This window comes from Entelurus aequoreus, linkage group LG06 (genome assembly GCF_033978785.1).
Source record: "Entelurus aequoreus isolate RoL-2023_Sb linkage group LG06, RoL_Eaeq_v1.1, whole genome shotgun sequence".
Lineage (NCBI taxonomy): Eukaryota > Metazoa > Chordata > Actinopteri > Syngnathiformes > Syngnathidae > Entelurus > Entelurus aequoreus.
The window spans coordinates 58,438,642-58,461,492 of NC_084736.1; the positions used below are offsets into that span (position 1 = coordinate 58,438,642).

Here is a 22,851-nt window from a genome sequence, read left to right on the forward strand (position 1 = left end):
TTTAATGCATTAAAAAATATTTGGTGCTTGTTTTGTCCCAAAAAACTGACAAAGTGCTGTCAATCAATTAATCACAATTTATTTATGTAACCCTTACTCACAAGTGCCTCAAAAGGCTTCACATACCGCAAATAAATCCCCTGGTCTGAACCCACATCTGGGCAGGGAAAACCTTCAAAAGCCCAAGTTGGGAAAATGAAGAAAACTTGGGAAGGGTGACCGGTTGCAATGGATGACGAGTGGGTACAGTTATCGAGTTACATTAATACAGACCTGGGCAAATTAAGACATGCGGCCCGTTGAGCTTTTCAATCTGGCCCGCCGGACATTCCCAAATAATTTTTTTAGATCTTTAAGATGGAAAATGTAGCTGCCATTATGATGTGCAGTCATGTTTTCAAATGACCGTAAGTCTTTAACTATAAAAAATATTTCAATGGTTGGAATTTGCGCTTATGGATGATTTACCAGTTACTATGGTCATCTAATTAGTTACTATGGTAATCTACATGACAGCAACCCAGATGAGGCACCAAGCAGTGTGGGCGGGAAGCGTTTCCACAGACGCGGAAGGAGATTTTCACAACAAAGTTCTAAAGCTTAGTGATATATAGAATAGAATACGATTGAAAGTACTTTATTGATCCCTGGGGGAAATTCAGCAAATATCAGATAAATCAGATTGTAGGTGGGTTTATTTTGTTCATATTTCACTGTTTTGTTGCGTTTCACTTGATTGTAAAATATGTCGATCGAAAGGGGGTGTGACGTTCATATTTTGTCAATATTCAGTGTTTTATCGTTCATATAAAAATGTAGAATTCCATTACGGTTTTTAAGGCGGTCTGTCATAACGTTTTTAGCATTCAATCAGGACATTATTGTGAGGTTTTGTATTAGTGTTCCTAAAAATAGATATACCGGCCCCAGACACATTTTTTTCTCTAAATGTGGCCCCCGGGTCAAAATAATTGCCCAGGCCTGCATTAATAGATATTGTAAGAGTCCAGTTTATCGAGAAGCCAACGTAAGGTCATAGGAGGATCTTCTTCCAACTAGACAGGTCGGCAACGCAGAGATGCCACAAACTATGCATAGAAGAGTGGCTCACCCTGGGTCTTGACTTCAAACAGCTAGCGCCTTTTCCAGATTGGTACCTCTCCAGAGATTATCCGTGATTTGAGTGTCCTTTAATTGGTTGACAGTGCAAGCTGAAATGCTATGTCAAGTAAAATTACTGTTTCAAACGCACCATGACACATTAAACTGAACTGTAGTGCTTGGTGTAAAAATGGCTTCAGCTCACCCTGCTTTTCAGTCTTGTCCCCTACGTCTGATCAATCTCCTCCCTTTCTTTTTTTGGTACCAGGTGCCTCTTTTTCACTCTTAATTTTGCATGGGCTATTTTTAGTTTACAGTGGAACCTATACAGTCTGACAATTAATCTGCTTTGTTTTCATTTAAAAGATTTAGTTTAGTTTATAATTATAACAAATAATCATTACTACCATAAGCCAGAGGTGTCAAACTCAAGGCTTGGCCTTGAAATAATGAGGGTAAATAAAGCAGCTCATCTTTCAAATGTATTTCATGCAGTTCTTAACTTGATACTATCTGATACAAAAATGCCATTGTAAGCTTTTCAAATTAAATCATACACCAGCTGAACTAGAATAGTTGATGGTAAACAATGGTAATAATCAAATGAAGTGGCAACTGTGTAACTATCAGTTACACCAAGATTTATTTTATTTTTTTTTGTCATTGCTGCGCACTAAAATGCCTGATTTTGCTGCAGCATTTTCAAAAAGTTTCAACAAATTGCCCTCGGTGATGCAGAAAAAAACTTGTTTGGTCCAAAAGTTGCGTTGCGTGTGAGTGCTGTTAGGACACATTCGATTGGTGAAATATCAATGATTGGCAGGGGAATTGCAAGGATTGGGCAAAGTTGCTAGAAATTGATTGAATTTTCTCCAATTTGCAACATTGCAAAATCCCAGGGGAACTGATTAATATCATAAAGCGGCTCTTTGAGGGCTTCCGTGACTGCAAAGTGGCCATAAACCTGTTTTTGTTGACATTTAAACGGTTTCTAACAAGTGGAAACAATTATTTAATCATATTTTAAACTGATATGGCACATGAACATGTCACACATTTATTGGTGAAGAGTAAATAAAGAACATTTTAGATTAGATTAGAACAGACTTACAACGCATGTGTTGAAAATAATACATTTTATAAAGAACAAGGGAAATTCTGGTCATCTTTGGTGAAAGCGGTTCAAGGGCTGACATTGTGTACCACTATTTTACAGCATTTGACTTTGGAGATTCCACTGTATTCATAGAGAAACACTCCCCAACCAGTTAGGGTGTTCATGCGTTGTTGGGAAGAGCCAGACACTCATTAACTCTGCTGCCATCTAGCATTTTTTGCATCGTCCAAAAGGCATTTCATTAAATGGCCGCCATATATCAGACTAATTTACTATTCTGTCATTCAAACATTTAACATGGTGATCCATGAAAAGCATGAGGAATATCAGGTTCATCCCCCCACTGTCTCTGATATCTATCACTGGGGTATTTAATGTTTCTTCTCCTTCTGGAACGGGTGCCTGTTGCCCTTTTAGCTTCCTTATTGTTTGCAGACATGGCACACTGGCATGACATGACCCACATTTGATGTAGGAATGCTGGTCTCATTTTTTCCCAACCCAGGAAGGCATGCTTTTGACTGGGCCTCAGGGAGATAAGGCAGTGGAACAGCAATGAACTATCGTGCTGTGCTTCTTGTTTTCTCTTCATACCGCATTTTGTTGGCTTTTCCTATCACCCTGAAGCTGCAGCTGCTTGACGTGTTGTTCTGTGATGTCATTCCCACAGCTAAGCATGCGTGAACAAAGAACCAAATGATAGCGCTATTGTCCAACATTGTTCGATTCCAAATTGTGAGTCTAATAGCGTTTGGCTCTTTTTTCACACACGCATGTCACCGCCCACTCCCCTGTCAGCTCTAACAAACAGACATCTTCTGCTCTCATTGCCTCTACAGCCAGCGTGGCTGTTTAAGGCTGGTAGTAGCAGCAGAGGCCTCCTCTCTGTTTCAGACAGCTATGGCGGACGCAGGCACGGGCGAGGACGACGCTCGCCGGATTACTTTGAGGAATCGGAGCCAGAGGAGATGACTCGCGTGTTTGTGGCCCTTTTTGACTACGACCCCCTGTCCATGTCTCCCAACCCGGACGCTGCTGATGAGGAGCTGCCTTTTAAGGAGGGCCAGATCATCAAGGTGTGACTGATATAATACCAACAACTTCTACTTTATTGCCCTTAAACGCGTCATAATTTTACACTACAACATTGGATTCGTCATAAAACAAGCAATGTTTTTTACCATTTAGGAATTACAGCCATTTTAAGCATTTGTCCTTATACTTAGTACCTGCTTAGGGCCACTAGAGGGCCCTCAAACACAGGCCCCAATGACAAATCCTGCATAGGGTCCTCAGATGCCCAAAACCGCGACAGCTCAAACATTTCTGAACAAAGTAATATAACCAGAATTGTAAGATGTGCTATGCCTTAGAACAGGGGTCACCAACGCGGTGCCCGCGGGCACCAGGTCGCCCGTAAGGACCAGATGAGTCGCCCGCGGGCCTGTTCTAAAAAAAAAAAAAAAAAAAAAAAAAAAAATTTTTTTTTTTTTTTAAATTAAATCTACATAGAAAAAACACAAGATACACTTTCAATCAGTGCATCAACCCAAACAACCTCCCTCCATGCACACTCATCCACACCCACTCACACAAAAGGGGTTATTTCTTTCTGCTACCAATATTCTGGTTCCCACAACATAGACAACACATCTGCAAGGGACACAGTCCCTGAAGCACACATAATTGTATAGGCTGCTGGTCCACTAACATTTTCATTAATTACTATTTTTTATGTAATTATTTTTATATTGTTTTACTTTCTTTTTTATCCAAGAAAATGTTTTTTATTTATTTATCTTATTTTATTTTATTTTTTAAAAAAGGGCCTTATCTTCAACAGACCAGGTTGTCAATGAAATTAGATTTGTTTAAAGGGTTTTTAAAACCAGGTCCAGTCCAGATAATGTCCAAGTCGGACTCAGCAACACACACCTTCATTCATGTACACAGAAAACAATTAGGGAACACAACAGATTGCATATAATTTATAAACAAAATTACATTTTCAAAATAAGCATTTATGTACAGTCCAGATTATGTCCAGGTCACTCAAATTAGGGAACACAACAACAGATATCATATAATCTATAAACATAATTATACTTTCAAAATAAGCCTTTGAGGACTTCTCATCTTTTTTTAAATGTTTTTTGGCATCATTATCGTTTTCAACCATGTAACTTTCTAAAGTTAGAAAATACTGAATAAATGTTTTAGAGAAAGTAATACTAAGTGAATATCTGTTTTTGGCCTTAAAAATAAACATTTTACGGAGTACTATAATTAAATTGACTAAATCATGATTGTCAATGAACTCTCCTAAAATAACAGAAACCACATTAAGCTTCATAAACAAACCAATCCTTAAACATATTTTTTCAACTTCCACCCAAAACAAAGACACAATATGACAATACCAAAACAAATGCAGGGTGGATTCAGACTCCTGACAACAAAATCGGCAATCATCTGACTCTGTCATATTCCATCATTTTAACATTTTCCCTGTGGGCAAGAAGTTATAAATAATTTTAATTTGAAAATAACGATTTTGCACATCGATAGTAGTTTTATAGATTAGTTTGAATATGGCATCCCATGGCAACGGGCAGTCAAAAAAGTCCTCCCATTTTCCATATGTGTTGTATGGGGCAGCCTTCAAAGATTTCTTTATTAAATAAAAATTATATATTTTTCTATTTATTTTAGTTCCTTTTTGCCAACTAGAATTTCTTATTAGAGGTTTACAAACTAATAATTTAGTAGTTCCATAATTAATTATTTGTTTCCATCTTTTCCCAATTACTCCAGTTAGTTGATAAAATGAAAAGCTTGAGCAAGCATCACCATACATAGTTCTAAATTCATCATACTTCAGCATTTTACCATTCTCATTGATAATATCATTGACAAAAATGATTCCTCTTTCAAACATATTTTTCCAAAAGAAAGGCTTTCCATCTATTACAATATTAGAGTTCATCCATATTATCTGCTGCAAAATATCGTCTCTTTTTTCTGGCACATAAAATTGAAAACACCACTATAAGTGGATTGTTTCCTTTATGAACCCTGCCATGTTTCCCAGCAGACTCTCTACATAAGAAACATAGGAGGGGATCACTTGTAAAAAAGGATACAATTTCTTTTGATACAGTACATGTTTTTTGTCCAAAATGACATTTGTGTACCACTCAATGTTTAAATACATCTTTGGAACAATTGATGCTTTTAAAGACAGACACATAGCTTCAAGGTTGAGAAGTTTCAGGCCCCCATATTCATACTCTTTGTACAAAACCTTTCTTTTAATCTTTTCTGGTTTGCCGTTCCAGACAAAATCGAAGACCCTACGCTCATAAATCTTAAAAAAGTTTTGTGATGGAGCTGGTAATGACAAAAACAAATAAATAAATTGAGGAATAATTAACGAGTTGGCAATAGACATTTTACCATACAAGGTTAGGAATTTCCCTTTACATAATTGCATAATTTTGTCCAGCTTTCTTAGTCGATTATCATAATTTACTGAGCCTAGATCTTCCAGATTTTCTGGGACAACAACACCAAGTATGTTAACTGGTCCATCTGTCCACAAAACAGGTACTTTGCATTCCATTCGAAAGGACGTTCCCTTTAGATTTCCGATCCTTAACATTTTACATTTATCATAATTAAGCTTAAGGCCAGATTGCTGTGAAAATATGTCCAAAAGATTAAGAAGGTTCCGCAAACAATGAGGAAAAATCTTATCTTTGTGAATCAGCCTTTTCTGACATGAACTTCATCAAGAACAAACACAGAACACGCCTCACTGATGCACATCTGCAAGACTCACTCAGAGTTGCAGTGTCAAGTTACACACCAGAGTACAACACACTAGTTAACAGCATGCAATGCCAGGCTTCCCACTAACTGACAAAGAAACAGATAACAGATTTGGTGTCCAGTTCAAAGTGTGACATGATTTAAAAATTTGAGAGTTTACTTTTGTATTTTACATGAGTTATTATTTGTACAAACATGGTGCAAAGTAATTCATGATTTGTTAAAAAATGTTAGTGGCTAGCTAGTTAAAATGGGATATTGTGATTTCACAAGACTGTCTTAGAAGTGATCATTTGAAAATGTTCAATTTGAAAAATGTGCACTTAGAGAAAATATAAAAATAAAGTGTTGCATATTGATATTTATCTGTTTCTATATATATTTATTGTGAGAAATCATTAAGATGATCAGTGTTTCCACAAAGATAAATATCATTAGTTATTAATAATAACAGAGTTAAAGGTAAATTGAGCAAATTGGTTATTTCTGGCAATTTATTTAAGTGTGTATCAAACTGGTAGCCCTTCGCATTAATCAGTACCCAAGAAGTAGCTCTTGGTTTCAAAAAGGTTGGTGACCCCTGCCTTAGAACATGAGCCTATTTCTTCAGTTCAGAAGCGGGTAGAGTAGCCAAAAATTGTAGTTCAGAGTACCGTTACTTTGGAGCAGTGATTCTCACAGTCTTTTTACCAAGGATACCTTCAGAAAACACTTAATGATGACCATCATTCAAATAAAATAGAAGTAGGCTTAAGTATTCATGAAAAACAAGGCAGATATGTAAGTATATTGTGGCCACTGTAACATTACACACAGTTTGAACGGTAACGCTGTTTGAATAGTTAATTAAGTGATTATTTGGCGTACCACTAGATCAGTGGTTCTTAACCTGGGTTCGATCGAACCCTAAGGGTTCGGCGAGTCGGGCTCAGGGGTTCGGCGGAGGTCAAGACACACCCGACTCATCGTGTAAATAAAAACTTCTCCCTATCGGCGTATTATGGATACGGCAACAGCAGAAGTCAGACTGATTTGCAGGTGTGTAATTTGTTGTGAGTTTATGCACTGTGTTGGTTTTGTTGTTTGAACAAGGTGATGTTCATGCACGGTTCATTTTGTGCACCAGTAATAAAACATGGTAACACTTTAGTATGGGGAACATATTCACCATTAATTAGTTGCTTATTAAAATGCAAATTAGTAACATATTGGCTCTTAAATAGTCATTATTAAGTAATTTTTAATGCCTTATTCGGCATTGCCTTATTATAACCCTAACCCTCTAACCCTAACCAAATAACTGTAAATTAAGTTTTTGTTACTTAGAATATGTTCTAGTGTCCAAAAAACTCTAAATTAAGTCTTTGTTACTTAGAATATGTTCCCCATACTAAATTGTTGCCAAAAACATAACTTTGTCTTGAATTTGAAAAAAAAACTTTTATTTTTTACTAAAGAAGGGTTCGGTGAATGTGCATATGAAACTGGTGGGGTTCGGTACCTCCAACAAGGTTAAGAACCACTGCACTAGATAGAGCTGGCCTACCACAAGTGGTACCCGTACTAGTTTGAGAATCACTGCTTTTGGACTAATGACTTGAGTAATTATTTGGAGGACTACTTTTTACTTAAGAGTAAGTATTCAGTGATAAAACTACTCAATTACAGAGTAACTGGAGAGTAACTTCTAATTTAGTCGCAATTTTTGGATGGTTCTTGCACTACAATTGTAGTTGCCGTGTGTGTGTGTGCACGGGAGAGAGACCACAAAATATGCACATTTTACAGTCATTTATGCCGATATAACGGAAGTATTGTTAACGCGTGTGCAGTGAAAACATAAAAACACATCTACAACGTACCGCAAATTGTTTTTTTAGTTGGAAGTGGAATTCTTGTAGGATGAAATGTGTAAATATTTACTGACATATGACAGCGCATAAATATTATTTTTCATATTTTGTTAGGTAAATATTAAAGAGTCTTAACTCTACTGATTGCAGGTTGCACACAGTCATGTCACTTTTTAAAGTGTGTTACGCGGTCATGTGACTGCCAGACTCCGTTTGATTGGTGAAATGCAGTCAAACGTCACCAGTGCTTATGCTGGAAGAAGTCTCTCGAACAAGCCAAATGAATCATATCTGGAAGATGTAATTTCACAAAATGTAAATGTATGTAATAATACATGTATAAATGAATTGATCATGATCGCAATGAAACTCAATGTAACTGAGTAAAAGTGACGTTTTTCTTCTTCACAAAAGGACTCAAGTAAAAGTAAAAAGTATATTGCATATTCACAAATACAATGTATCCAAAAAAGTGCTTAAGAGAGTCTAGCGCGATGTAAACTGACCTTTGGTGTCACATTCTATGACAGGGAAAGCTTTTTTAAAAAATTTTTTATAGATATTTTCTGGCAAAATGTAATGTATTTCCTTTTTCTTGGATGGACACCTGTTATTGTGCATTGAGAGTATTGGAAGCTGCAGTCAAACATCTGGCAAATGTCTACTTAACCACACACTTATTGTTGCTTTATTTGTCTTGACAGATAATCAATAAATATTTACAAGTCCTAATACTTTTAGCAATCTTACAGGGTGCCAATTACTGAGGTAAGAAAGAAAGGGGACAATAATTGGACAGACTACATTGGGAAACTGTACTTTATACTGTAAAACGAGCGTAGATGACAAAGGTGTTTACAGCACACTTCTTACATACTGTACACCAGTGGTTCTCAAACTTGTTTTGTCATCCCCCACTTTGGACAAGGGGGAGTTTTCAAGCCCCACCTGCCCCCATCGCCCCAATAGAACGCTAATGCCAAGCTTAATATTTTCAAATGTATTGAACATCAAGTAACATCAAGTTGTATACATTCAAACTCAATAACATAAAATAACATCAAGTTCAATAATAAATAAAATAACTGTGCAGCTGTGGTATAACTTGCATCAAGTTATACCACAGCTGCACAGTTATTGATGCAGGTTAACTTGCATCAAGTTCAATAATAAATAAAATAACTGTGCCGCTGTGGTATAACTTGCATCAAGTTCAATAATAAATCAAATAACTTGCATCAAGTTCAATAATAAATAAAACAAGTGTTATAACTTGCATCAAGTTCAATAATAAATCAAAAAAAGTGTTATAACTTGCATCACGTTCAATAATAAATCAAATAAAAGTGTTATAACTTGCATCAAGTTCAATAATAAATCAAATAAAAGTGTTATAACTTGCATCAAGTTCAATAATAAATCAAATAACTTGCATCAAGTTTAATAATAAATAAAATAAAAGTGCTACTTTGCAATCTTTGAAAAAAAAAAAAAGGAGGAGCTATGCATTTGGCAAGACAGGGCAAGTGAACATGAGTTTTACAGTACTCCAGCATTAGTGGCTGCAATGAGCCTGTTTTGCACTGCACAGCTTTTCAAATTGGGGTTGCAGGCTTGACACTGCCACTCTTAAGTCATGCTCAATGACGTTCAGCTGAGACCTGTACTTCGTTTTGAGTGAAGCAACAGCTGAAAAGCCTATCTCACACAGATAAGATGTGGCAAAGGGGAGAAGAATGGACACAGCTCTCTGCTCCATGAGTGGATATTGATTAGCCTGCTACCCATCCGCGCGAAAGTTTGTTCCGCTTAGCCCCGCCCCCATTAGTTACTGTTGCTATGTCTGTCAAACTTTCGCTCCTACCTAGAAGTTTAAAGCCTACAGGAAAAATAAGTAATTTACATTTATTTATATAGCGGATTTCACAGACAGAATCACAAAGTGATTTACAGTGTGTATAGAAAATGAAAGCATAGTAAAAAAAAAATCTAAGAATATAATTTAAAAAAAATTTTTTTAAAGTGACATTTCCTCCTGTTCCTCGCGCCCCACCTGTCATGTCTCTATTCCCCACCAGTGGGGCGCGCCCCACACTTTGAGAAACGCTGCTGTACACACAGGCAACAAAATAGGTGGCTGACCAGGGATTTAACGATGTACTGTATTAATGACAGCCGCGATAAAACTCTCAGCAGTTATTATTACCGTTTTAAATGAAAATTATCGAAAAACTTTGGTCAACTCAGACAGACTGGCGCTAGCTCGTTAGCTTAAATGCTAACATTAAAACGGGACATTAACAGGGATTTAACAATGTACTGTATTAATGACAGCCGCAATAAAACTCTCAGCAGTTATTATTACCGTTTTAAATGAAAATTATCGAAAAACTTTGGTCAACTCAGACAGACTGGCGCTAGCTCGTTAGCTTAAATGCTAACATTAAAACGGGACATTAACAGGGATTTAACAATGTACTGTATTAATGACAGCCGCAATAAAACTCTCAGCAGTTATTACCGTTTTAAATGAAAATTATCGAAAAACTTTGGTCAACTCAGACAGACTGGCGCTAGCTCGTTAGCTTAAATGCTAACATTAAAACGAGACATTAACGTCTTTCCCCATTAAGAAAGGACAAGCCCCAATCTAAACGTATATAACACACCACTGTCTGAGCAACTAAGATATTCAACAGTACACATTGAAGCGACAAGCTGTGCTCTTACAACAGAGTGATCGATGGAGGAATATAACACGGAGGTGTTTTTAAAAGAAGTGTTCAAGGACCGCTGAACTGAGTAGGACGTCACGACGCCCGCCAGAAACACTTATCAGTGAAGCACACTAAACACAAAACATACGAAATAGTGGGTTTTCTAATAGTGTCTCCATTTTTTTTTTTTAAAGAATGTGCTCAAGTACATTTTGAGCACATTCAACAATACCGTGATTTTGGCCACAATAATAGACTGACCATGCGTCCTCTTTTCCCCGGACATGTCCTCTTATGCGAGGCTGTCCTGGCGGAGTTTCTTAAATGCCTCAAATGTCCGGCGTTTTGAGTTAGAGTTGCGTGTATTTTCAATGTACATTCAGGGTTAAGAAGGGGTTAAAAACAAAACAAGTTGTGAAGGTGTGCACACGCAGCAGCATTGGTGAGGGAGGGGCAGAGACAGAGAGCGCGAGAGAGTTATGATAAACGCACATGCGTCGCCAGGCACTGCTTTTTATCGTTAGATTTATCAGATTACATTTTTTATTATCTATAGCAGGGGTGTCAAAAGTGTGCCCCGGAGGCCTTTTGCGGCCCACAGCTAATGTTATAAAGGCCCACGGCACATTCTAAAAATACTGTTATAATAAACAAAAACATAACAAAAGTGACATAAAAAAGCTTAAAGGTGAAATGTAATTTAGAAAAAGTTGCAATGTTGACTAATAAAACAAAGCTGTTTTTTTTTTCTTTCAAACTGTCATTGCTCAAAACATAATATTGAATCAAAATCAATGTTATTATGAATGATTGTCCTATGCAAGGTTCCGATTACTTCACATCAAATATTCCACTTTGAAAAATATTGTTGGTGGAAGATTTTGCATATTTTGTGTGTTTGCCATTAAAAACATAGTTTTGTTTGACAAAAAAGGGCAGAAAACAAACAAACAAAAAAACATAAAAAAAACTAAAACATTTTGAAATGAGGGATAGATCTGAAGTTTAAACAGACTCCAGAGATTTAAGCGTTAAATATAAAATGTATGTATGTATGCCCTGGCACACCATTATCATCATTTCATGACCGAAGCAAAACACTTTTATACTGAAATAAATACACCTACAACTTATTAAATAAAAACAGAAAAAACTATCATGAAGGAAAGAAGAAAGTGAATGAATGTTTATAACTGAATACATTTACATATATACACACACATTTGTTTTCTTTTTTTAATTAACGTTTATGACAACCTTTTTCCAGAACACAATATAGAATGTGAGATATAACAGGATAATGCATACGTTTATAATTTTTTTCCCCAAAACGCTTACAAAAAAGTGGCACCCAAAAAATTTACTGTGGGACCCCATTTTTATGACTTGATGGGGTCCCTGGGACCCCATTTAGAAAATTCCTAGAGCCAACACTGCTGTCAACAGAGGAGAAAAAATGCTTTATTTAAATAAATATATTATTTATAAAGCAAGTTCGAGTATCATTAGCAAATGTTCACCTAGTCCCGGCCTTGGCACGCATATGCGTATGTGTCCTCTTTTGGGGATTTCAGAATATGGTCAGCCTACACAATAACCTAATATGAAATGGTCATATTGTTACATCCCTATGGCTAACAAAGTTGAATGAAAGCCTATTACTGTAATTTGGGAAAGAAACCTCCCCTTCCAAGAGCGTTGTCTTTGTGTAGCAACTACTTCAGTTACGTAGGAATTCATCGTATCAGGAGCTTGACTTAAAATACCCTTTTTTGCTAGGACGGGGGTCTGAAATGTCACACTAGATTGTCATTATTGTGATGAAAGCAATCATTTTTGTTGGAAAAGTATCTTAAACCTCACACACTAGATGCTGGCATTTGAAGTCACTCATCTGATAATCAGATTGCGAGATGCAGTGTAAACACACACTTGCGTCAAACCTCGCCCCCGCTGAGTCTGCTGGCTGTGATGAGACTACTTGGTGGGATATCCATGTTAAAAAAGTGGCTACTAGATGTTATTCCTAAATACATAATTTTTTTTCTTCAAATCCATGGTGGTGGTGTACGAAGCAAATCTCTGTTCAAATACTTCGGGACCTCAGTTTACATCTTTGCTTGTATTGGAGTTGTTAGGGGTGGTCTTCGCTAACATGTGCTCGTCGTTCCTTTAGGTGTTTGGAAATAAAGACACGGATGGCTTCTACAGGGCAAAAATTCGAGATCGAGTGGGTGTGATCCCTTGCAACATGGTCTCTGAGATCCAAACGGAGGACGACAACATGATGGGTCAACTCCTTAAACAAGGTTTCCTGCCGCTAAACACTCCCGTGGAAAAGTTAGGTGAGGACATATTTGACACGAACATCATTTTTGGACTAGTACAGTATCTGTTTATTTTTCTTTACTGCCAACTAATTTCTTTTTTCTTTTGCGCCACTCTCCACACCCATGTCTGACGTTCTGCCCTCCTATGAAGTGAACTGCGACCGTTTCAAAGACGGACGGGTAATAAACCGCAGGTCGAGAAAGTCGAAGCGAGGTCTGTGTCCTGTCCACTCATACATTGTTTTTACTGTCCCCCTTTAAAAATAACTTCTGGAAGTTGTGTCAATACAGTGGAACATCTTTTAGGTTACCGGTAAATGCAATCTTTCGATGGCCTGATTTGTTCCAGCGGATTACACTTTTTCTCAGCTCTGTTCAAAAAGCAGAAATTACATTTCCAAAACTCTTAAGACTTTGCATGAAGACGCACATTAAAATGTAAACTATTGAACAACAATATATTCGTATATTGCACCCCAAAACGTATTCCTGGCCACGTTTTTTTGATTGATTGATTGAGACTTTTATTAGTAGGTTGCACAGTGAAGTACATATTCCGTACAATTGACCACTAAATGGTAACACCCGAATACGTTTTTCAACTTGTTTAAGTCGGGGTCCACTTAAATTGATTAATGATACAGATATATACTATCATATATACTATCATCATAATACAGTCATCACACAAGATAATCACATTGAATTATTTACAATCAGGGGTGTGGAGGGGGAGGGGGGGGGTAGGATATCGACAGCAAGTAGTGGAGAGAGAGAGAGAGAGAGAGAGAGAGAGAGAGAGATCAGAAGGCATAAGAAAAAGTATCTGCATTTGATTGTTTACATTTGATTATTAGCATTTGATTATTAGCAATCCGGGGTGGGTGTTAGTTAAGGGTTGTAGCTGCCTGGAGGTGAACTTTTATTGCGGTTTTGAAGGAGGATAGAGATGCCCTTTCTTTTATACCTGTTGGGAGCGCATTCCACATTGATGTGGCATAGAAAGAGAATGAGTTAAGACCTTTGTTAGTTCGGAATCTGGGTTTAACGTGGTTAGTGGAGCTCCCCCTGGTGTTGTGGTTATGGCGGTCATTTACGTTAAGGAAGTAGTTTGACATGTACTTCGGTATCAGGGAGGTGTAGTGGATTTTATAGACTAGGCTCAGTGCAAGTTGTTTAACCCTGTCCTCCACCTTGAGCCAGCCCACTTTGGAGAAGTGGGTAGGAGTGAGGTGGGATCTGGGGTGGAGGTCTTTCTGTCACTGATTAAAATATGAAAGCAAAATTTTCTCCGTCACTTCCGGTGACAGACGTCATCAGTACTTGAAGTGCAAAGCAGAAGATTTTGGGTTTGAACCATAGTCGTGGTTGAAAGTTTGGTATGTTTTTTTTTTAATTTATGTTTTCATTATGTTCAATTTGTTTAATTTTGATAGACTTCAGGACTTCCTAGACTTCAACGTCATCACAAATCTCCGTTTGTGCCGTGCTGAGCGGAGAGTTTTGGATCTCTACACTTTGGCCAGCGTTTGTAAAAGTCTGCCTTTCTAAAGACAAAAGTATGCGTCTGAGTGTGGACAAGAGGCCGAAACGTGAGCGTTGACTACTAAACGAGGCAAAATGCCGTAATTAAAAAATATATATATATTTTTTTTTTAACGACGCAGAGGCAGCAAAAATTATTCGAATATATTTTGTAATCAAATTACTTTAGTTACTCTAGGATCGTTTCAGCTCTACAAGTAGGCTTCATAAGTTTGTGCTCATATTTAGATTGGTCAGAACTAGGACGGGGGTCTGAAATGTCACACTAGATTCAGATCTGACCAATCTAAGTCTACGAGCAGGAACTGATGAAGCCTGCTCAGATCAGAGGTGAAACGTCATCTAAGACAAACCAAACAGTCCAGTTGCAATCGATTCAATGCCCTGAGATGACAATGACCTGGATGAATGAGAACATTCATAGATATGTTCTATATTTTAACACATTTATTAACAATGATTGCTTTTTTTATTATTGTATCACTCGTCATACATAAAGTATTTTTTAAACATGCTGAACATTGCGTCTTAACCCTAAAAAAAACTAAAAACTTTCCCATGTAAAGAGAGGAACAGGCGGAGTGGACGTCAGCATCCAATGTCAACACGCAGAATGGTGGCCCTTTATGACTACGACCCAAGAGAGAGTTCCCCCAACATTGACATACAGGTACTGTCCACCTACACTCTAATATATTATACTTACAATCCATTTATCAACACATTTTCATTACCACTAGCATGATTTACGGACATTTGGCACATTTGCACTGACTTGAAGGACATGGTAAATGTTGCTCTCATGTCTGAATGTGAAGTTTACTAGTATTACATGTATACAAATACAGTAGATCCCCGTTATTCTCGAGGGTTAAGTTTAGACATTATCCACAAACAGAAAGTGGGTAATTGAAACATCCATTACTAAACTCTGGTAAAGCTTCGATTATGCTGCTGCAATTAAGCATCACATTAGGCTGGATCACTCCTCGCACTCAAAACCCTCCTGATATTCTCCTCTGATTTTGGATCAACATTTGTACTAAAATTGACTGTTGTAATTATTAGATTAGATTCAATTGCCACGCACAGGGGGCGCCGCCATCTTGCACTGGCGTCACGTTGTACATGCATTCTGTTTTTCATAATGTCGTGTAATTACATTATTACTGACTTAAAGTAAATGACATGTTTTATGGAAATGTATTGTTTTTTAATTCAATTTAAAGAATACAATTACAATACAAAATTATATATAATTTTTTGATGAGATATCTGAATTTTGGCGTATATGAATGCTGAATTGTGAATATGTGGGGATCCACTGTATTTGAAATTAAATATATAGCAACTTAAGTATTATGAATAAAGTTCAGATTTTTATTTTTTTCAGTATGTCCCAATTGTCAATATTCTTTATTGTGATGAGACAATTTAATTGGGCTGGTAAAATTTACATTACAGAATATTTTTAAATTACATTTTCACAAGGCCATCTGGGGAATGGGACTGAAATCCATTTGTGGTGTTGATGTGTTGTGAGGTGGGAGAGGCGTGGAAGAGGCGCCGAGTTGACGCTATAATTCTCAGATTTTCCATAGTCCCTGAAAGTCTCACTAGTTTTGTCGCAAGTCGCTTTTAAAATCAAATATCTATAGAGGTCTGATTAGGTGCTAATTCTAGTTGGCAACTGATTCCCCTTACTCCATCGTTTTATCATAAAGTGTTTATGAGGTAATTTCTCGTCAAATCTATTTGTCCAAAATGTGCAGTTTGTGAAACACTGTAATAATAGTATGCTTACAATAAAGAGTAGTACCTCAATTTACAAGCTTAATGGGTATGTGACAAAGCTCTCAGCTCAAAACAATTGTATCTGAAATGAACGCCTTCGATTTAAAAACATAATTGAAATTTAATTGGTGCTTGGCACCCCCAAAACCGCAAAATTTTAACATGTAACATCCCATTTAAAAATAAAAACAAATCTTCGGATAAGAATTATATAAAACAATATAATCAAATGTACTACTAACTACAGTAGTAGTAATGTGATAATGTATAGCATTTACCTTTGAGAGTGGACATCTACAAATTGTATCTCTTTCCAACTGCTTCTCTGTCAAATACACCATCAGCAGCCTTTTCATAATTTCAAGGATAAATGTACACCGTGTAGCTATTTTAACATTCTTGGCTGGCATTACTCATTCTGCTTCAGATTGGAACAGACTAGCAGCGATACGCTCAAATTGCTTCATCAAGTTGGTAAGTGGTGTCATTTTCTGGATGATTTCTTTAATTCAATGAATATCATCCACTTCTTCTATGCTTGTCCCTCATTCACTTTCTTCCTTCCCATGCTGGGAAACACAAAGTGATCTTAATCTCTAGCTATAAGCTAATGCTGGCTAGTAAGACCAGATCTTAAGAGGTTCACTGTGACGTTTGCTAGACCAACTAACGGCAGGGATGTTTGCTTGTAATTTAAAGCATAACAATTAGCCAAGAGACAGCTCTTATCTAAAAACATTCTTAAATTGAGGTACCACTGAGGCTGATCTGAGGATATCCAATTTCTTGTTTTTCTTTTCCTCTTAAAGCTGCCATGACGCATATCCGAAGAGTACCACTATTGAGTTTGAGTTTGAGTTTATTTCGAACATGCAAGCATACAACATGATACATCACAATTTCCAGTTTCTTTTCAACATGTTCGAAAAGGAGTAGGAAGAAGCAGAGCTTATTTAATCCTACCCCTTTTCTTTACATAACAGTTGCAAAACTTTTTGTTCACTTCCTGTTCACAATTTTTTCACAATAAACTCCATAAGTAATTACAATAAAAATAAATAAATAAATAATAGTAAGAATTTAATAATAATAATTGGTGAAGTAAGTCATATTTCATATGATGAGATAAGTAAGATTACTTTAAGAATGAATGAATGGATGGATGAAATAAATTGAGAATGTTTGTCATGGTTCTTCTTCATTGTACTTTGTAAACACTTTAAGTTTGAAGAGTTTCTTGAAGTGTATCATATTAGTACATTGTTTGATTGCTTTGCTTAATCCATTCCATAATTTAATTCCACATACTGATATACTGAAGGTCTTAAGTGTTGTACGTGCATACAAATGTTTTAAATTACGTTTTTCTCTAAGATTATATTTCTCCTCTTTTGTTGAGAAGAATTGTTGTATATTCTTGGGTAGCAGGTTATAGTTTGCTTTGTGCATAATTTTAGCTGTTTGCAAATTCACTATGTCGTGGAATTTCAGTATTTTTGATTCAATAAATAAAGGGTTTGTATGTTCTCTATATCCAACATTATGTATTATTCTAACTGATCTTTTTTGTAACACCGTTAATGAATGAAGTGTACTTTTGTAATTATGGAGCCAACATTGTGTCACATGCACTTATGTAAATGCGCCTTAAAAATCGGTCCCCTTCATTTGTCTCACCATACCATTGGTATTTGTCCGTAAACTGACAAGATGGATTTGTGAAAAAAAAACTTTGTATTCTCTGTAGTCCATCGGCCTTCGGAGAGGTTACAGTGAAATCTGAACACATTTTAAAAATGACTTTACATGTTGGTGTTTACTTACTCTCACCTTTCTATTGGCACTCCCGCTGACACAGTATGACGGCAACAGACTAGATGACGAGGTGAGTGAGGGTGAGGCGGATGCATTACTGCCTGCTGTGTGTGTGTGTGTGTGTATTTCCTCCTAACTGTTGGAGTCCAAAGGGAAGTGGTGCTGTTTCAAGCTCTTGGCGGTCACAATTACAAACCTGCGCTAACGTCCCCACTCTTTAATTTTTTGTCTTTGTGTCTGCAACATGCTAGTAATGTACACACTTAGGACATATTACCAAAAAGATATTTTCACTGTTACAAATTGACACTTATATCCATTAATATGATGCCTCACAATTTTACACACCGCTTAGTGCCTTTACCAGATGTGACGTTTATGGATGTACAGTATGTGGCGATGCTAGGAAAACACGGGAAAAATATTCAACTTGTTCTATGTTGCTTTTGTCTGACAGGCTGAACTGACCTTCTGTGCTGGCGATGTCATCACAGTTTTTGGGGAAATAGATGAAGATGGATTTTATTACGTAAGTGACCTATATTCATTTCTAAGACACCTGTCAGTTTATTTCATAATTACAGTACATTATTGTGCCTGGTTAGCGCCGTGCATGGCAGCTCCCGCCATCAGTGTGTGAATGTGTGTGTGTGAATGGGTGAATGTGGAAAATAGTGTCAAAGCGCTTTGAGTTCCTTAAAAAGGTAGAAAAGCGCTATACAAGTACGACCCATTTACCATTCCTTAACATTTTTACTGGCCATAACACTTCACTTTTTCCTAATTTCTTACTTTTTTTACTCACAAGGTTTCAAACAAACTTTTAGTTTCTCCTGAATCAACATAAAACTCACTGGGATGCAGTGTTGATTCTGATCTTCCAGTCAAGCAGTAAACCTTCCCATCTCGATAAAAGTGCGACCAGTATTGATGGGAGTGAGAGATGGGCTTTATGGCTTTTTGAAGGGAGCCGGATCTTGAGGAGCCATTCCTTTCAAAAGAGCCATTCCATTAGGTGGTGCCATATTTCCATTCTTTGGCAGTGACATCAGTAGTTAGAATTTTCCCTCACCTAAAAAAAACATAACATTTTAATACAGAAACAACACACTAATAATAAAATGCATTAATGGATACAAAAAGTATTACAGATGGGGTGTATAATAATAATGAACCCGAAAAGTGAATCCAAATTAAAAAAATAACAATTTAAGATGTTTTTTTTTTAATGGAAAAAGGTTTTATTTTTATAAAAAAGTTGATCTCAGCTTCTTTTAACTGACTCATTTTCTAGTCTAGTTGCTAGTCGGTTGACACGCAGACACGTGCAGAGTGAGTAATTGCTGACACTAAACTTACATGTGCATAAAAAACGTCTCTCAAAGGAATGACTCACAACAAGATTCTCATCGTTTGCTTAAAAGTGCCATTCAAAAGACTCCATTCATTCACAAACGTTATCTCAGTTCATGTTAATTTTCACATGCATGGTGATGGCTTTCCCTTTTTGCATACTGCCACCAGAAAAGCCAACTTTATGCCTGGGAGACAACGTGCAAAAGGTTCACTGATAAGCAGTGCGATCCATGTTAGCCCTTGCCCTTTACTACAATTGAATTCAATAATTGGTAATTCCACCCAAACATGTCTTCAGCTGGTATAGGATTCCATTGTGTCCAACTACAGTTGTTGTGCACCCAAAAAAGCTAATTATGCATTGAGCTAAGAGGATACACCAATAACTAAGACTAGAGCTGTCCTATTTACCGGTAGTCTGGAGCAGGGATGTTTAACTTTTTGTTGCATCTTTGCAGTTTATTGAATTAAATATGATAACATTACAGTGCTACTGTTGAGGGACTTGGACCAGTGAAAACTTTTAGAAATTGACATTTTAACCTCCACTGCACTTCATCATCAAGCCACTACAGACGATGCTGGTTCTAAAATTAAGGATAATAGTGAAGGAAGAAGTTGGCACCAGAACATTTTGGGAATTGTGGCACAGAAAACAATTTAGCAAAAATAACCCTGGTCTCGAGAAGGGGTGTCAAACTTGTTTACATTGAGGGCCACGTTTCAGTTATGGGTGCCCTCAGAAAGCGTATTGTCACAGTAAATACACAATATTATTATTTTTAGACGCCTCAGATTTGTAGAGATTTAAAAAAAGGGACAATATATATTACTGAACATTTGACATGTAAATATGTAGGATTATTGCCAGAGGCAAATTTCCATCTCAATTTTCTTGATAAATTGATGTTAAAATTACAACAAACAAAGACTTGGTACACAGGTTAACAATATAAACATGCACAATTCTAAGGTTTAAGTACCAAAGGAGCTGTTGTAGGCACTCACTCCCACAAATGTACCTTGTACATTACATGAAACAATTGATAAATGCAAAATTCATAACATACACTTCCATTTTATATTTATTGTTACACAATTGCCTGTGCATTTGATTATTGTATTAAAAAAACATTTTACACACAAACTGATAAGATAACATGCTTTGAAATAAGACAGGGTGACAAGCAGATAAGTATTTAGATTTTTAACAAAATAACATGTCTGAGAACTATCTTGGGTCATATTAATTTTTTTCTACGTTTGAAACAATTCAGTGTGGTCTACATAACATGTAATGGTGGTTCTTTGATAAAAAATTTGCATAGATTATGTTTTACAGACAATCTTCAAGTCGCTTTCTGACAGTCTCTTCAGGATGCGCAGTTTTGTTTTATGTGCGTCTTTAGCGCTTCAGATACACAAGTTGAAACTATGTGATACCTTTTATTTGAAATGGCAACATTGAAGAATGCGTGTACTGTACGAGCCAGTCTGCTCCACAGCAAGATGATAGAGAAAAAGAAGAAATTTATTGACTACAGCGTGGACTACAATGGCGGATTTGTGCAAAGCGCTTCAAGTAAAACTTTACCAAATATGAAGAGATCCGCTGAAGTCAGCAATAGGGAAAACGTCACAAAATGGGGCAAATTCCAAACGGCTCGTTTGAAGTATAAAGAAAGACAAGATTGTTTGATAAATATCTGACATGCCTCCATGGTTAAATGTCACATTTAATTAATTATATTTGTTGCATTGTCCGATAATATTACATTTAAAAGACTTACAAAAGCAATGTTGCTGCATGTGGGGCATATCTTCAAAAAAATTGTGTGTTTTTTACACAATTTATAGGAGGGCGTTCATAACCACTAACAGCACAGAAGGTCATAAAACAAATATCACTTAAACGTGACTGACATCCTTCTGTGTTCTTCAGGGTGAGCTCAACGGACACAACGGACTTGTTCCTTCCAACTTTCTAGAAGAAGTGCCTGATGATGTGGAGGTTTTTCTCACGGACTCACCATCTCGATACCCCCAGGACACGCCTACACGAATAAAGACCAAAAGGGTACATACTCCTTTGCAGTACTAGCAAGCCTCATTTTGGTTTCTTCTATCCTGTGTGTGTGTGGGCCAGTGTCTCTCATCGGTCAAAGTGCATTGACATTTTAACTGTAAATAAAAACAGTCAATCAAAATTAATGTTGACAGAACTAATATTTGTATGTTAATGGTCTTTCCTTTGCAATTGTTATACTATATGGATGTATTTTTAAAAAAAAACAAGGGGAACTGCACCATTTTCGGGGGGCTTTTTGCTTATCGTTGACAATCCTTATAAAAGACAAGAAAACAAAAACCAAAATTTTTCTTGCATTGTAATTCATAATAATGGGCTTGTCTCGGTGGCTAGCAATGCAGCAAATGGGAGGACTCTATTCTGCCTCTAAGTCACTTTAAAAAAAATCCAAAAACCACCAACAATACTTAATTTATGTTCCGTAACCTGTATAAGAATCAAGCTGTAGCAACATTGTTATTGTAAGAGTGAACACTGAGGTACTGTTTATCTAGCAGAGTAACACTTCGCCTTGAGATGGCATGCTACGGCATTAGCCATGAGCTAGCTTTTGTGTCAACAGCTGAATGGCTTTTGAGTTTGTAACAACTTGACGCACTATGACACCAATCTATACTGACTGAAAAACATGATCATATTATTGTATCTGTAGAATAATAACAGACATTTCATGTTTTGTTTGTACACAGCTAAATAGACAGAGCATGTCGTAATAACAAGCATGACGTGCTGCATGTATAGTGATAACATTTTATAGTGACTTACTCGATAGTTGTCTGTTTGGCAAAGCTGGCCGGGGACGTTTCCAGTCAATTTTGGGTAAGCATGCCATTTATGTCGGCATAACTTGGCTCCAAGTTCCGCATTTCACAGTTCCACCTTCCACATGAATCCTCATCCGTCCAAAAATATCCATCTTCATCATCTATTACCAAGTCTGCCAAGATTAAAACACATGCATTTATTGCCGGAAGTGCACTGCTATGTGAACGTAAATAAATGCGCTGAGGAAATAATTTCCAGTAATGCTCAAAATGACCAAAATAAGGTAAATATAGTGCACATTACATATTATGAACATGCTTGTTACAACATATGTATACTTGCAGTGAGTATATAACACATTGGAGGGTTTGGAAGTTGTTTTAGAGGGTTTTGAGCGCTACAATGGTGACTCCCATTAGCCACATCTTAAAAGCGTTTATCATCTTTTGGAATCTTGAAAAAATAAGACGTGTGTTCTTTCACTCATAATGTGAATGATTGTAATGATGTAAATGATTCCAAAAAAAGTGCAGTTCCC

At 36.7% G+C, this 22,851-nt stretch overlaps 1 protein-coding gene across 13 annotated transcripts in view; it reads left to right on the forward strand.

The window, feature by feature from the left end:
- Positions 1–22,851, forward strand: part of rimbp2b (RIMS binding protein 2b) — a 160,536-nt gene that overhangs the window by 134,288 nt on the left and 3,397 nt on the right. For 9 of the 13 annotated variants that reach the window (XR_009826569.1, XM_062051086.1, XM_062051079.1 and 6 more), the window contains 7 exons: positions 3,113–3,294; positions 12,796–12,964; positions 13,101–13,163; positions 15,061–15,164; positions 18,147–18,173; positions 18,561–18,632; positions 21,402–21,536. Coding sequence is in view for 12 of the 13 variants with exons in the window: in XM_062051086.1 (XP_061907070.1) it covers positions 3,113–3,294; positions 12,796–12,964; positions 13,101–13,163; positions 15,061–15,164; positions 18,147–18,173; positions 18,561–18,632; positions 21,402–21,536 (752 nt within the window). In the remaining variant the exon portion in view is untranslated. Of the gene's footprint in view, positions 1–3,057; positions 3,295–12,795; positions 12,965–13,100; positions 13,164–15,060; positions 15,165–18,146; positions 18,174–18,560; positions 18,633–21,401; positions 21,537–22,851 lie in introns of those variants that run through there. The other 4 variants (XM_062051074.1, XM_062051078.1, XM_062051083.1 and 1 more) reach the window with 2 other exon arrangements.